The sequence below is a fragment of the Ipomoea triloba genome, chromosome 5, assembly GCF_003576645.1.
Source record: "Ipomoea triloba cultivar NCNSP0323 chromosome 5, ASM357664v1".
Taxonomy (NCBI): domain Eukaryota; kingdom Viridiplantae; phylum Streptophyta; class Magnoliopsida; order Solanales; family Convolvulaceae; genus Ipomoea; species Ipomoea triloba.
In genome coordinates, this window is record NC_044920.1 from 5,498,048 (window position 1) to 5,510,494 (window position 12,447).

Below are 12,447 nucleotides of genomic sequence, written 5' to 3' on the forward strand. Positions count from 1 at the left end.
CGACACAGACGTTGGGTCCTCTTTTCCTCTATTTCATTCTTCTGCGCGGATGCTTGGGGTATTTGACCTTGAATCTCCGCCCCTAACTGAGCTAGAGTTTTCGCTGCCTGTTGAAAGGCATGGGCCGTCGCCTGGGGGTTCATAGACGGTACCCGTGCTTTGGGAGCCCGCTGCCCTTCACCGTGACTGTCGTTGTGCCGCTGGCAGAGACCGTTATAGTGACCACCACTGGTGTTGTCACGATTCACATGATGAGTATTGCTAGAATCGCTAGATCCTGATCCAACCATCTTCCCTGATAAGCTGATCTTTGTGTTATATGTAGAGCCTGCCTGAGATTTTGGCCTCAACTCTCAACAAGAGCACCAATGACGGTAATAATGTTACCAGGTATATTTGATATAATTAGCTTAGTACAATCAGTAGCCAGTACAATAGTATGGTGTATAATAAACAAAGTGTGTTCCCCATCCTCTACCACAAGTCTGCTACTTATACTATGGCTGTAACGACTCTTCTTTTGGTGAGTGTAACGGACTCCTAGTAATGGTGAGCATACATTGAGTGGTGGGTCGTAATAATGGAGAGCCGCTGGAGTAATTATCATCTCATCAATGTGTAGACTTTGCATAACTGGTGGCCGTTTGTCTTCCTCTGGGTCAATGCTTGTGGTTCGGGTTCGAGTGTTGCTTGCCTGATTACTCTGTCATGGACACACATGAAAAAAGTAGGTCTACTACATTTACTCCTAAATTCTACTCTCTCACTTTTACTCTATAATATGTCAAACAATGATGGGAGATTTTCATCATGTGGATCCCAAGAAAAATGTCTACATCAATAATTTGTGAGAGAGTATAAATTGAGACTAAGAAATGAAAGTCCATATAATATTTTTTAAAAAGTAACTTATCAATACTTGTCACATCAGAAGAAAGATTTGGGTCTATTTTCATAACCTTTTAAGATTACAGAGACCTCTTAGAGCATCTACATTGTAGTTTATTCACGATTTTTTAGGAGAAAAAAATGACAACATGGAGGAGGGAGAGGAGGAGATTGATGGAGTCTCTTCTGCAAATGTAGTTTTTAGAACAATAACCACCATCACCTTTGGCATTACTGATATGCGCGAGAGTGGGCGCGCGTGAAGGCCTGACACATTGTTTTTTCTTTTATTTTTTTAAAATCATATTTGTTTTATTCTTTTCCTCTCCTCTTATTTTTCTCTTTTCTAATCACATTAAAACTCCTCAATAACCAAAAAAAAAAAAAAAAAAAAAATCATTCATAAAGGATTCTCTTATAGGCTGTTGCTCTTGTTAAAAATAAATAAATAAATAAATAATCTATGTTTCCCTTCCACATGGACTTTTACTTGTTTAGAAGGGGTTGACGAGCTCAAGTATCGCCTATCAGCTATCACCGTCATTTGCTCTTTTTTCTTGATTCTAAATGCAAACTTGCAAGCTTCAATGCCTGTATAAATCTATATATCTATGTGCACATACCTGCAGACAAAGGATGTCAGAGGGGCAGTGGGGGAGAGAGATTTATTATGTATGGAGACTCTGAGGGTAGGTAAGGGATGTTTAGAATCTCTGCAATCTTCAAGACTGCATTTCTGGAAATGGGTTGTAGAACTGTAGAAGAGTAGTGAACTTTGGTGGTCTGGGTACAAATTTTCCGGAAAAAAAATGTATAAAAAAAGTGGTTTTTAGAGAGTGGGAGTAATTGGGGAGACAGTAGCCTTAGCAAAGAACTGATTTTTAATTTTTTTTTTCTTGAGAATCTTGAAAATGGCGTCCTCAGGGATAAATGTAGTGATGACAGTGATAGGGTTTGTGTTGAGTGCCATGTTCATAGTGTTTGTGTGCACAAGGCTAATCTGTGCAAGAATTCTATTGCACTCTACTAGGCGGCGATCTGTAGCCATAGCTTCTAGATCTGATCTTAGCATTGTAAGCTCCTTATTCTTATCTTATTTACCTCTGCAATGCTCTTCTTTTCGATTTGTACAATGCTCTGTTTGTCATTTTTGGTTCTGTTTCCACTTTGATTTTGGTAGTACATATGTGATTAGAACTGCAGTTTTGTTTGATTTGGTTGTTTGGAAGGAGTATCTAAATCAAACTTGGTAGGCATATGGTTCCTGTTTCTTTTTTTGGGGCGACGAGGAAACCCGCACCCACTACCTGATGGTATGTACGGATAAACCCCGCCCCGTGGTCTTAGCCAGTAAAGGACTATAAGGATGTAAATCGGCCTAAGTTATACATAACTGGCCGGCTCAAACCAAGAAGGTTGGAATTCAAACTCTTGACCTTGTGTGCACTGGCTAACCCGCTTTGTGATCTTAGCCGTTAAAGAACTAGGAAGAAGTAAATCAGCCTAGATAATTCATAACTGACCGGGTCAAACCGAGAAGGCTGGGATTCAAACTCGTGACTTTGTAGTTACAAGTTTGTATCTTTAGCCAACTTGACTGGGGTTACCCCATGATTCCTGTTTCTTGATTTGGTCCTTGATGTGTTTGTTAATTTGTTCAAGAAATTATTGTGGTTGTTTTTGGAAACTTTTGTGTGGGGTTTTATGTTATGATCTTTGCTTTTTCATCTTATTCCTTCACATTCTAGAGGTAATCTATTCATACTAGATTGCACTTGGTTGGTCTTGTTTCGGTTAATTGTATGGATTTCTTCCTATTACTACTTGCAATAATTTGAGGATATATAGCTGCGTTTGTGTAACTAAGCACAAGAGTAGTTGTCATGTGGATTAGTTCGCCTAAAATCCTTCATTCTACTGTTTCACAGTTAGAGCGTGGTTTGAATGGTCTTAAGCCTCTCGACATCAGCAGCTTCCCCACAAAGAAGTTCGGTGATGCATTCTTTACCTCCAAAGAAGATGCTCAGTAAGTTATTACTTGTTTCCAAATTGACGGCTTTTCTTACCTATGATTGTACGTTTTTGCTTCTGTCTTTAATTATTTATTTAGCCTAGGCACGAAAGAGTGTCATCTTATGGTTAGCCCGTGGATAGTGTATAGACATTTTCCCCTTCGGTTGTGTAAAGTTAAAGAGCATTACTCTTAATATTAGACTTTCTTTGAGCTTTTCTTCCTGGAAACTCGCCCCTCCAGGGTGCTGCAACTGAATTTCGTGACAGGCAGTGCTAAAAGAACCTTGAAAACATCTCTTCGGGGCTTTCCTTATTGGCTGGCATCCTTTTATCGTTATGATTTTGAGAACCGAACTTGTTATTATCGACCACAACTTCATATGTACTTATTCCCTTTAGTTCTGCCATCTTAAAAACGTGTTACCAGGCTAGTAAAACCGTCACTCTCTAATTGCGTTAATTATGTTATTGTAGATGCACAGTTTGCCTGGCAGATTACGACAGCGAGGACACATTACGCATCTTGCCACTGTGCGCACACTATTTCCACGTCTCGTGTATCGACATCTGGCTGCAGCAGCACTCCACATGCCCGGTGTGTCGAATTTCCCTGCTGCTCCAAGGCACGGACAAAAAGCGGGTTAGTATGCAGCCCATGTTCAGCTCAGCTGTGCGGTCTCAATGTGGCGTGTTGTCCATGTTCAGTTCATCGAGGCCACACGGGAGCCCCGCGACAGAAGAGTGGCATCTGTGCGAGAGCGGGAGGGTTGGAGGCGGAGAAGACGACCCCGTCGTCTTGGCTCGAGGCATCCAACAGGTAACAAAAGGTTCAGAAAATAAAGAGGTGGAGAGCCCATCCAGTGGTTAAGTTATATCAAGATTTGTGTTGGGGCTTTATGTACATATTAGAATTGGACTGTGGTGAGTTTTGTTTGAGTTAGTTGAGTGGTTTAAGATGATATTTCAATTTTCAAGGAGGCTGAGAGTCAGATAATGTCCATTTTGCCCCTCCCCCCCATAAGAAGTATGTAGGCATATATGTATGTTTCATGGTATTGCTTGATCATAAATGGATGAGAAGGAAGCCTGCAATGACTCAGATTCATGGTGACTTTCCTGTTTTGTCCTCAATCACTGATCAGTTAAGTAGACACTGGGATCTTTATGTTTATGTTTTTCTAATTTTTTTTTTAAATAATATTTTCATTGTTTCATTTATACGAAATAACAATTTCAAACTCTCAATTATTTATGCGAGTACTATTGGTTGTTGAATTTTTCATGAGGTGACAATTTTGATCCATGGCCAACAAAGACTGTTAAAGTCTGTCATTTTTGTATTGCAAGTGTAGAGGCTATTAATTAATATAGGGATGGAATTGTAATTTAGAATTCTAAAACTATTAAAATTTTCATTAACAAATTGATGAACTAAAGTTATCTCGTAAAAAGAGGGATCAAATATACTCCGTAGTATTTTGTATAAATATATGATGAAAAACATTATTTACCAAATAGTTTTTTTTTAATAACATAAAGGGAGGGGATGAAAAATATGAACAAAAAAGCTACAAGACTAAATCATATTTGAAAAATAAATAAATATATAATATGTGTATATGTCTTGTATTATGAAATTATGTACCTTACGAATATGAATAGTATATCTCGTCGTTTCGATCACAGAGTCCATAATACTATGTAGACCCTGATTTGCCACAAAGTCTGAAGCCAAAAACCAAAATGATAGCATATATAGGCCGAGAGCCAACCTCAAAGTTGGCCCAAGTGGGTCTACTCACTCTAGTGAGATGCAAACTAGCCCGGCATGAGCTTCGATGAAAAATTATTGTGTGGACTATGATATACATGAACCAAAGATAGTAAACGCATATATTGTTAAAGATTATGTAGATGAGAAATTAAAAAACGCACCAAAAAAATGAGAAATTAAAATAGGAAAATGTTTTATTCCCTTCATAAATTTTCTCTCTATTATTTCACCTTCTGATGTAGCTTCTTCTTTGGTTGCCCATGAATCGGTAACCCACCACTAATTAAAAATAACATTTAGTTACTAATTAGATATTTTCATGTAACAGTAGATATATTGGAATGAAAAAATATGAGAGGTATCTAGCATTATGGAAATTTTGGTGTTCTTTTGTATATGTATCTATAACTTTTTGTTGATCATAACACCAATAGGACCGCATAGCGCAGTGGATTAGCGCGTTTGACTTCGGATCAAAAGGTCGTGGGTTCGACTCCCACTGTGGTCGAAAATTGCTTTTACCTTTTACCGCCATAACTGGGCGCACCACCGCCTCCAAAATTCAGCAGCGAGAACCAAACGCAGAGCAAAGACTCTCTCCAATGAATGGTTTCCTTTGCAGACTCAATCGCTCTCTCTCCACTCTGACCTCCCACTACCCAAACTATCTTTTCCAATGCAACAACCAAATACAACATTTCTTCCGCCTCGGCCAAGTCGGCGATGCCCGACGCCTGTTCGACGGAATGCCTCAACGGGACTCCGTCACCTGGAACTCCATGATTTCTGGCTACTGTGACAACGGCCGCGTCGATGATGCGAGATCCCTTTTCGATGCTTTTCACGGCAAGAATGTGCGGACTTGGACCTCCATGCTCTCTGGGTACGCGAGAGCTGGCAGAATTTATGAGGCTGTCTTGATTTTCGACGCCATGCCGGAGAGGAACATTGTCTCCTACAATGCAATGCTTAGTGGGTACTTGCAGAACGGGGAAGTTGAGAGTGCGAGGAAGTTGTTTGATGCCATGAGTGATCGAAATATAGCTTCTTGGAATTGTATGATCACGGGGTACTGTAGGATGTGTTGGATGCGCGAGGCACGCCAGGTGTTTGATGTTATGCCGGAGAGGAATGAGGTTTCGTATATGGTTATGATTTCTGGGTATGCTGAAGTAAGTGAGTATGAGGAAGCATGGAGGTTGGTTTTAGATATGCACAGGAGAGGTGAGGTGAGACCAGACCAGCAAATATTCTTGGCAGTGCTGTCTGTGATCTCGGGATTGGACGATGATGTGGGGTTGATTACATGCTTTCTGCCACTTCCATTGAAGATGGGATACAGCAATGATGTTGTGGTGGGAACTGCAATTCTCAATACCTTCAAACGAATTGGGAGTTTGGATTTGGCATTTAAGTTTTTCAATGATATGCCAGAGAAGAATGATTACTCTTGGAGCACGATGATTTCGGCTTTCTCCCAGTGTGGAAGGTTGGAAGATGCCATTCTGTTGTACAGACAATGTCCCCAGAAGAATGTCGGGACGCAGACAGCAATGATGACTGCTTATGCCCAAAATGGAATGATGGTTGAGGCAAGACACATATTTGACGCCATCAGGAACCCCCCAAATGTTCTTACATGGAATGCTCTGCTTGCTGGATATATACAAAATGGGATGGTTGAGGAGGCTAGGGAGTTCTTTCTCCGAATGCCTGCAAAGGATATGGCTTCTTGGGGAACAATGGTTTCTGGGCTTGTGCAGAATGGAGATAACGAAGAAGCTCTGGAGATGATTGGTGAAATGCACGGATTGGGGATCATTCCCAATCATTCGAGTTTAACTAGTGCCCTTTCTGCTTGTGCCAACATTGGAAACATTGAAATGGGCAAACAGATACACTCTCTAACTATTAAATCGGGGTGCCAGTTCAATTCATTTATCGGGAATGGATTGATAAACATGTATGCTAAATGCAAGAATACAGAAGATTTTTCTCGGGCATTTGACATAATGAAAGTCAGGGATACGGTCTCTTGGAACTCACTGATCACCGGCCTTTCAGAGAACTGCAGGCTGAGTGACGCTGTTGAAGTATTCCAGAGGATGCCAAACCACAATGTTGTGTCCTGGACTGCTTTAATATCCGCTTATGTCCAAGCCGAACAAGGAGAAGTTGCTTTCCGGTTATTCCTCGAAATGCTTAATAATGGAATAAAACCAAGTGAACAGACAGTTACCAGCCTACTGAGTGCAAGTGGGAGCCTTGGTGCTACAAAATTAGGGGAACAGATTCATGCTTTAGCTTATAAGCTCGGACTGAATTTGCGCCTGTTTGTTGGTAACGCTCTTATAACCATGTATTTCAAGTGTGGGTCTCATGATGGATTTCAGGTTTTCGAGGATATGTATGAACGGGATGTTATCACTTGGAATGCTATTTTAACTGGATGTGCTCAAAACGGATTGGGCAGAGAAGCCATCCATATTTTTGAGAAAATGAAGCGTGAATTCGAGGTTGTTCCTAACCAAATAACTTTTCTTCAGCTATTGAGTGCTTGCAGCCATTCAGGGTTAGTGGATGAAGGTTTGAAATATTTCGATTCAATGAGCCGAGATTATGGGATTAAGCCGTCAATAAATCACTATACAGCTATGGTTGATCTTCTTGGGCGGGTTGGACGACTCTCTGAAGCTGAATCACTTGTAAACAACATGCCTATGAAGCCTGATACTGTGATTTTGGATGCTCTTCTTGCTGCTTGTAAAAAGCACAGTAACATGAACCTTGGCAGGAGAATTGCAGAGAGGCTGTTTCAGATGGGCGCAAAAGAATCTGGAGCTTATGTCTTGCTATCAAACATATATGCTTCTCAAGGCATGTGGGAAAAAGTGCAGAAAGTACGCAGAGCAATGTTGAACCGCGAGGTAAACAAAGAACCAGGTTTCAGCTGGATCCATATCAAAGGTAACCTCCATTCTTTCATTACTGGTAGCAGGATGGTTGAGCAGGTTGGCGAGATCTCTTCAATGTTAGAAGAGTTGTATATGCAGTTTAAATCAACAGGCTATGTGCCGGACACAAATTTTGTTATGCATGACGTGGATGAAGAGCAAAAGCAAATTGAGCTCCTGTACCACAGTGAAAAGATTGCTGTTGTGTTTGGCATCTTGAAAACACCGGATGGATCGCCCATTCAGATTATGAAGAACCTTCGTACCTGTGGTGATTGCCATAATTTCATGAAATTCGTGTCCAAATTTACACAACGGAAGATTATAATTCGAGATGGTAATAGATTCCACCATTTCCAACATGGGTTGTGTTCTTGTGGAGATTACTGGTGATGATTGATTCTCGATTTCATTGGAGCAACAACTTAGATGAATGTGCTGAAACCATGTTCATCAAAACAAGATCTGAGATACAAGAAGCTCAGGCCTTTGCCTCCTGCCCTCCTGTGCCTGTCATACAGCAACAAAGGTAGGTACACTATAACTGCATCATTATAGAGGATTGGTAGAGTTTTCACCACACAAATCAATATATCCATCCAATCTGTTTTTTCGACCTTTACACGATACAGGTCTGGTGTTGTTCTTCTACAAGTCAAGTCTTATAGTTTCCTGGGGAATCTTAGCTTATAGCATGGACTTATGGTATTTCTTGTTGGTTGCTGGCTTAAATGGTCAGTGGATTGCGAGTTGTTGCAGAGCTTAGGCATGCACATCTTTTCCACTCACCCAATATAGCTTCAAGGTAAACATCTTATTCTCATGCATTTTGGCTCCCAACTTCTATTCATTTATTAATAAAAGTGTATTTTTTTGAAAGAAAAGTGTACTTTTAGTATATTAAATATTACTCCGTATTTAATACATTAAATGTTTATTTTTAGAATTTGTGTACTGAATATTCTTCTCTAGATATACTTCTAAAATAATTTTTTTGTACATTAACATACTAAAAATTAGCATTTACCCATGCTTTTTATTGCAATGTAGACCTTGGTTCACAATATAATTTGCCCATTTTGATGTAGCTTGTTTTTTCCTTCTGTTTCCATGTGTCAATAATAATAAAAAGAAATAAGAGAATATTTATCAATTCCTTATTAATCTGGTTATTATTGGCCAATGCTATTACTCATATTTTATTTATTTAACAATAAGAAATAAAAGGCTAATGGACCCACTCCTGTGCCTCCCAAAGCGAACGCGGATGGATCCAAACTATTAAATGGACGAAGAAAGACCCGGTGAATTTACCAAAAAAAAAAAAAAAAGAAATAAAAGGCTAATGGGGAAAACTAATCCAACAAGAAACCAATAAATTTGGAACCCATTATAAAACCTACTTTAACCTTTGCATCCAAAAGAAATCATAGTTTTGAGTACAACTACTGGGCATACCGCCTGATCCAAATACAAAATTATATGGACCTATGCCAGGGCTCTAGAAACAAGATACACACACAAAACTGTTTTGTAAAGGCCATGGCTTAAGCTTCCCATACTTTGCACAGATCCATACTTTAAATTGCCAAAAAATACAGTCCTAATCTGCATTAAATTTAATCTTCTTTGGAGCAGACTCAACGTAACCAACCTGCAAATGGCAGGCACATCAGTTTAGAGAAAATGCACACGAGCTTTAAAACAATGCCAGAAGTAGAGATGCAATATGATTCAAGCATGAAATCCCAACAGTATAATTGAAGAAATCGAAGAAATAACTCAAATTTGATCATTTCTTTAATGCCAACAGTACAATACTGCTAAGGTCCATCAAACAAATCACCATCTCCACTTCTCCAGTCTAGTCCCCATCCATTAGAACAACCGCATAGGCAAAAATTTTCATCAAAATACCTTGTAATTATAAGTCTTTTAAAGGATAGCTTTCTGATGGCCTAAAGTAATTCCATAGATTAAATGTTACCCAGAACAAGTTTAACAATCAGAATGGTATAGATAAATCAAGTTTTAGGAGGGTTTTCATGAATTTTTTTAGTAGCAATGCCTTGTATTATCTAATTCACATTAGATTACTAAGAGATTGTATTCATTCATGTATGTTCCTGACTGTGAACTAATAAGCATTATTTGCAACATCGGAGAAAAAAAAAAAGTTGAGGCATTCTTACAATTTCTGGGCATTCATAATCTATACCAGCAGCCTCAATCTTCTTACGCCTCTTGCGATCCCGTTTCTTTATTCCTTCAACCAATTTCTTCTGCTCTTCCAATGTCCGTTCCTGAATATATTATCTCAGATCAAGAGCATATTTTTCAAAGATGCAATGCGATCATGTAATAAAGACAATTCTAGTAGAGTATTTGGAACACAAGTATTTGTTAGAACTACCAACAATTCTCTCCATGCTAACCATACCTTGTTGTGATTCTTTCGTTCAATGTTAACCCAGTCCAAAGGTTTGTACCAACGGTTCACACCATTCCACCTAGAGAAAATTAAAAATTAAAAATAATAATCATGAGTTCCATGGCAGAAGGCAAAAAGGAGACACTGGCAAACCGATTTCCAGGCCAATAAAAAATAAGTAAAACTAGGGGTAATACAAAAAGAAATCCATAGCATAAATTTTACTAAGAAATGCATAGAGTTTTACATTTATTTACAGTTTTACACCGGCCAGGAAAATTTTCACACTCAATTCGAGAATATTACTTGGTCCTCCATGTCACAGAACAAGTTTTGATTTTTAATTGTTAGTATTAGTAGTATTAGTTTGGATAATGTAAATTCTATAGAAAGCACCACAGTGGTGCAAAACTGCAATTCAAGCCCAAAGATAATACAGCCATGTAATGCAAAGAGCACTATAAGGCAAACAAATGTAGAACCCCCAATGCTAAACACAAAGTTTCCTACAACTGACATTTTTTAAAGGTGTCCAGAGAAGTGTCCCTTACAGTTTTGGATGAACACGCTCGGGTGGAACAAGATGAACTTGCAAGACATGCTCAAACAATAGATAATTATGCATTGTTTCAGACACAATTTTTGCAACCTGCATTTACGATCAGAACCACCAGGAATAAGGAAAGGATAAACATGCTTCACAAATATGAGAATCTAGATGACTGAAAAATTGTTATGACAAAGTCAACCAACCTCAGGGGACTCAAATTCTATGAAGCCAAAATGTTTGGATTTTCCAGTCTGTAAAACATGTCCCAATAACCACAAATATCAGTAAAGGAAATATCCACTTATAAAACAGGAAATGAATAATTACATAAACAGAAATTAAAGAACATTGCAAATGTGTTATGTGTAGAACAGTAATGAAAGTGGACATAGTCATGAAGTAAAAGTTCTGAAGGGCCATTTTCATAAATTATGAACAGGAAACTTAGTGCAAGCATTTCAGTTCCCAAACCTCAATTCTAATTTGACCATTCATTCTTTCCCCAAGAGACGATGGATGGAATTTAAATCAGATGAATGTAAAGTTACCCAGCCATCAGGGGCAAATAACTCAATATTCTTAAATCTTAAATTCCTATTTATTGTCTGATAATTCTTGACGTTATTTTCACATGGCACAATCTTAAGATCTTTACAAAATCAAGAGAATTTTAATATTCATGAACTAGATTTATCTTTAGAAATTTCTTTTAATCAATATTGCAATTCAGTTCTGTGTGACACAAAACCATCCAACAAAAGTGCATGATAAAAAGCTTAAGGCATTAAGAACTGAGCTTTTAAAACAAAAGAACATGTTACTAAGCTAATTGTAAAGTAAACAAGCTGATAGTTGGAGAGCTCAACCTTCTTATTCCTAGCAATTCTAAGTCTCTTGATAGTACCAAATTGCTTAAAAAATCCTGCACAAAATCATTGTATCATCTCAATATTACACTTCATACAAAGATGCCATAAACACCCAATAATGAGCTTATAATCACATTAGAAAAGAGAAATACAAACCTTCCATTTCATTCTCATAAAATCCATGTGGAATTCTACCAATGTACAAAACTGTTGCTTTAGTATCTCTTAGTTCAGTAACTGGAACCTTCCTTACTGGTCCACCTTCCAATGGCTAATTATTCACAGAGAAATACAAATATTTAAATACTCCGTAATTAAGAAATCATTTTGAAATTAAAGTATATCCCCATTTTGCAAAAGCAAGGTGTTGGAAACATGAAGTGAAAAGGTTTCAAATAGAATATATACGTAGTTGTCCGAAATTAACGGACAAGATATAATCCAATCCGGTCAATGCAGATAACATTAAAATTTCAGAGATAGATGCAGTACAAGGAGCAGGATTGATCTCTGACCAGACATTAGCTAGTAGCCTGCTAATACATAGCTTATAATTGGTTAGAATTAGAGATAGGGCAGGGAAATCCTCCATTTGTTACTTTTAGATCGAAATTTATAATTCAGGAGTTGCCGGCCAGTCAAAAACGAAGACATCACAGTACCAAATCCACTGGAAATAGTCTCCATCTCTCTCAAACTCCCACGCCGCCGGCCGGCAAAAACTTTCTATTCTTTATCTATGTACTACAATAAAATTGATAACCAGCAACGAAAGTCGCGAACAACATACCAGAAAATCGGGAGCTTCGTCCCTGGAATTCTTCTTTGTCTTCATCAGAAGCTGGTTTGGCGATAATGGGGAGATCGGCGCAAAAGAGAAGTAGGGTTTTGCTACTTCGGCTAAAGATATAAAATTTTCGACATATAAGAAGGCGGAGGTCGGCAGCAGTTCTTTCTTTCTTTTTCTC

At 38.5% G+C, this 12,447-nt stretch overlaps 3 protein-coding genes and 1 non-coding gene across 4 annotated transcripts; 3 read left to right on the forward strand and 1 right to left on the reverse strand.

Annotated features, from left to right (window-relative positions):
* The first annotated feature begins 1,396 nt into the window (after positions 1-1,396).
* On the forward strand, positions 1,397-4,146 carry LOC116019474 (RING-H2 finger protein ATL74-like). Its single transcript, XM_031259688.1, has 3 exons — positions 1,397-1,961; positions 2,817-2,914; positions 3,376-4,146. The coding sequence occupies exons 1-3, from the start codon at positions 1,800-1,802 to the stop codon at positions 3,767-3,769; spliced, it is 654 nt and encodes a 217-aa protein (XP_031115548.1). The 5' UTR covers positions 1,397-1,799; the 3' UTR covers positions 3,770-4,146.
* Positions 4,147-5,109: 963 nt separating this feature from the next.
* Positions 5,110-5,183, forward strand: TRNAR-UCG. The gene has a single exon. It is a non-coding gene; the product is annotated as a tRNA-Arg (tRNA).
* An 89-nt stretch (positions 5,184-5,272) lies between these two features.
* Positions 5,273-8,537, forward strand: LOC116019337 (pentatricopeptide repeat-containing protein At4g14050, mitochondrial-like). Its single transcript, XM_031259502.1, has 2 exons — positions 5,273-8,158; positions 8,262-8,537. The coding sequence occupies exon 1, from the start codon at positions 5,278-5,280 to the stop codon at positions 8,020-8,022; it is 2,745 nt and encodes a 914-aa protein (XP_031115362.1). The 5' UTR covers positions 5,273-5,277; the 3' UTR covers positions 8,023-8,158; positions 8,262-8,537.
* A 460-nt stretch (positions 8,538-8,997) lies between these two features.
* On the reverse strand, positions 8,998-12,447 carry LOC116018959 (MKI67 FHA domain-interacting nucleolar phosphoprotein). Its single transcript, XM_031259014.1, has 8 exons — positions 12,270-12,447; positions 11,636-11,750; positions 11,477-11,532; positions 10,814-10,861; positions 10,612-10,709; positions 10,070-10,139; positions 9,822-9,932; positions 8,998-9,283 (listed from the first exon to the last, which is right to left on the reverse strand). The coding sequence occupies exons 1-8, from the start codon at positions 12,312-12,314 to the stop codon at positions 9,233-9,235; spliced, it is 594 nt and encodes a 197-aa protein (XP_031114874.1). The 5' UTR covers positions 12,315-12,447; the 3' UTR covers positions 8,998-9,232.

What these genes read in the sequence shown, in the direction of transcription:
- LOC116019337 (XM_031259502.1), top strand. Translation starts at nt 5,278, where the DNA reads ATGAATGGTTTCCTTTGCAGACTCAATCGCTCTCTCTCCACTCTGACC.
- LOC116018959 (XM_031259014.1), bottom strand. Translation starts at nt 12,314, where the DNA reads ATGAAGACAAAGAAGAATTCCAGGGACGAAGCTCCCGATTTTCTG. An exon ending in GAATTGCTAGGAATAAGAAG is followed by an intron (nt 10,862 to 11,476) that starts GTTGAGCTCTCC and finishes CATGTTTTACAG; the next exon opens with ACTGGAAAATCCAAACATTT. An exon ending in ATTATGAATGCCCAGAAATT is followed by an intron (nt 9,284 to 9,821) that starts GTAAGAATGCCT and finishes TGCCATTTGCAG; the next exon opens with GTTGGTTACGTTGAGTCTGC.
- LOC116019474 (XM_031259688.1), top strand. Translation starts at nt 1,800, where the DNA reads ATGGCGTCCTCAGGGATAAATGTAGTGATGACAGTGATAGGGTTTGTG. An exon ending in CTAGATCTGATCTTAGCATT is followed by an intron (nt 1,962 to 2,816) that starts GTAAGCTCCTTA and finishes ACTGTTTCACAG; the next exon opens with TTAGAGCGTGGTTTGAATGG. An exon ending in ACCTCCAAAGAAGATGCTCA is followed by an intron (nt 2,915 to 3,375) that starts GTAAGTTATTAC and finishes ATGTTATTGTAG; the next exon opens with ATGCACAGTTTGCCTGGCAG.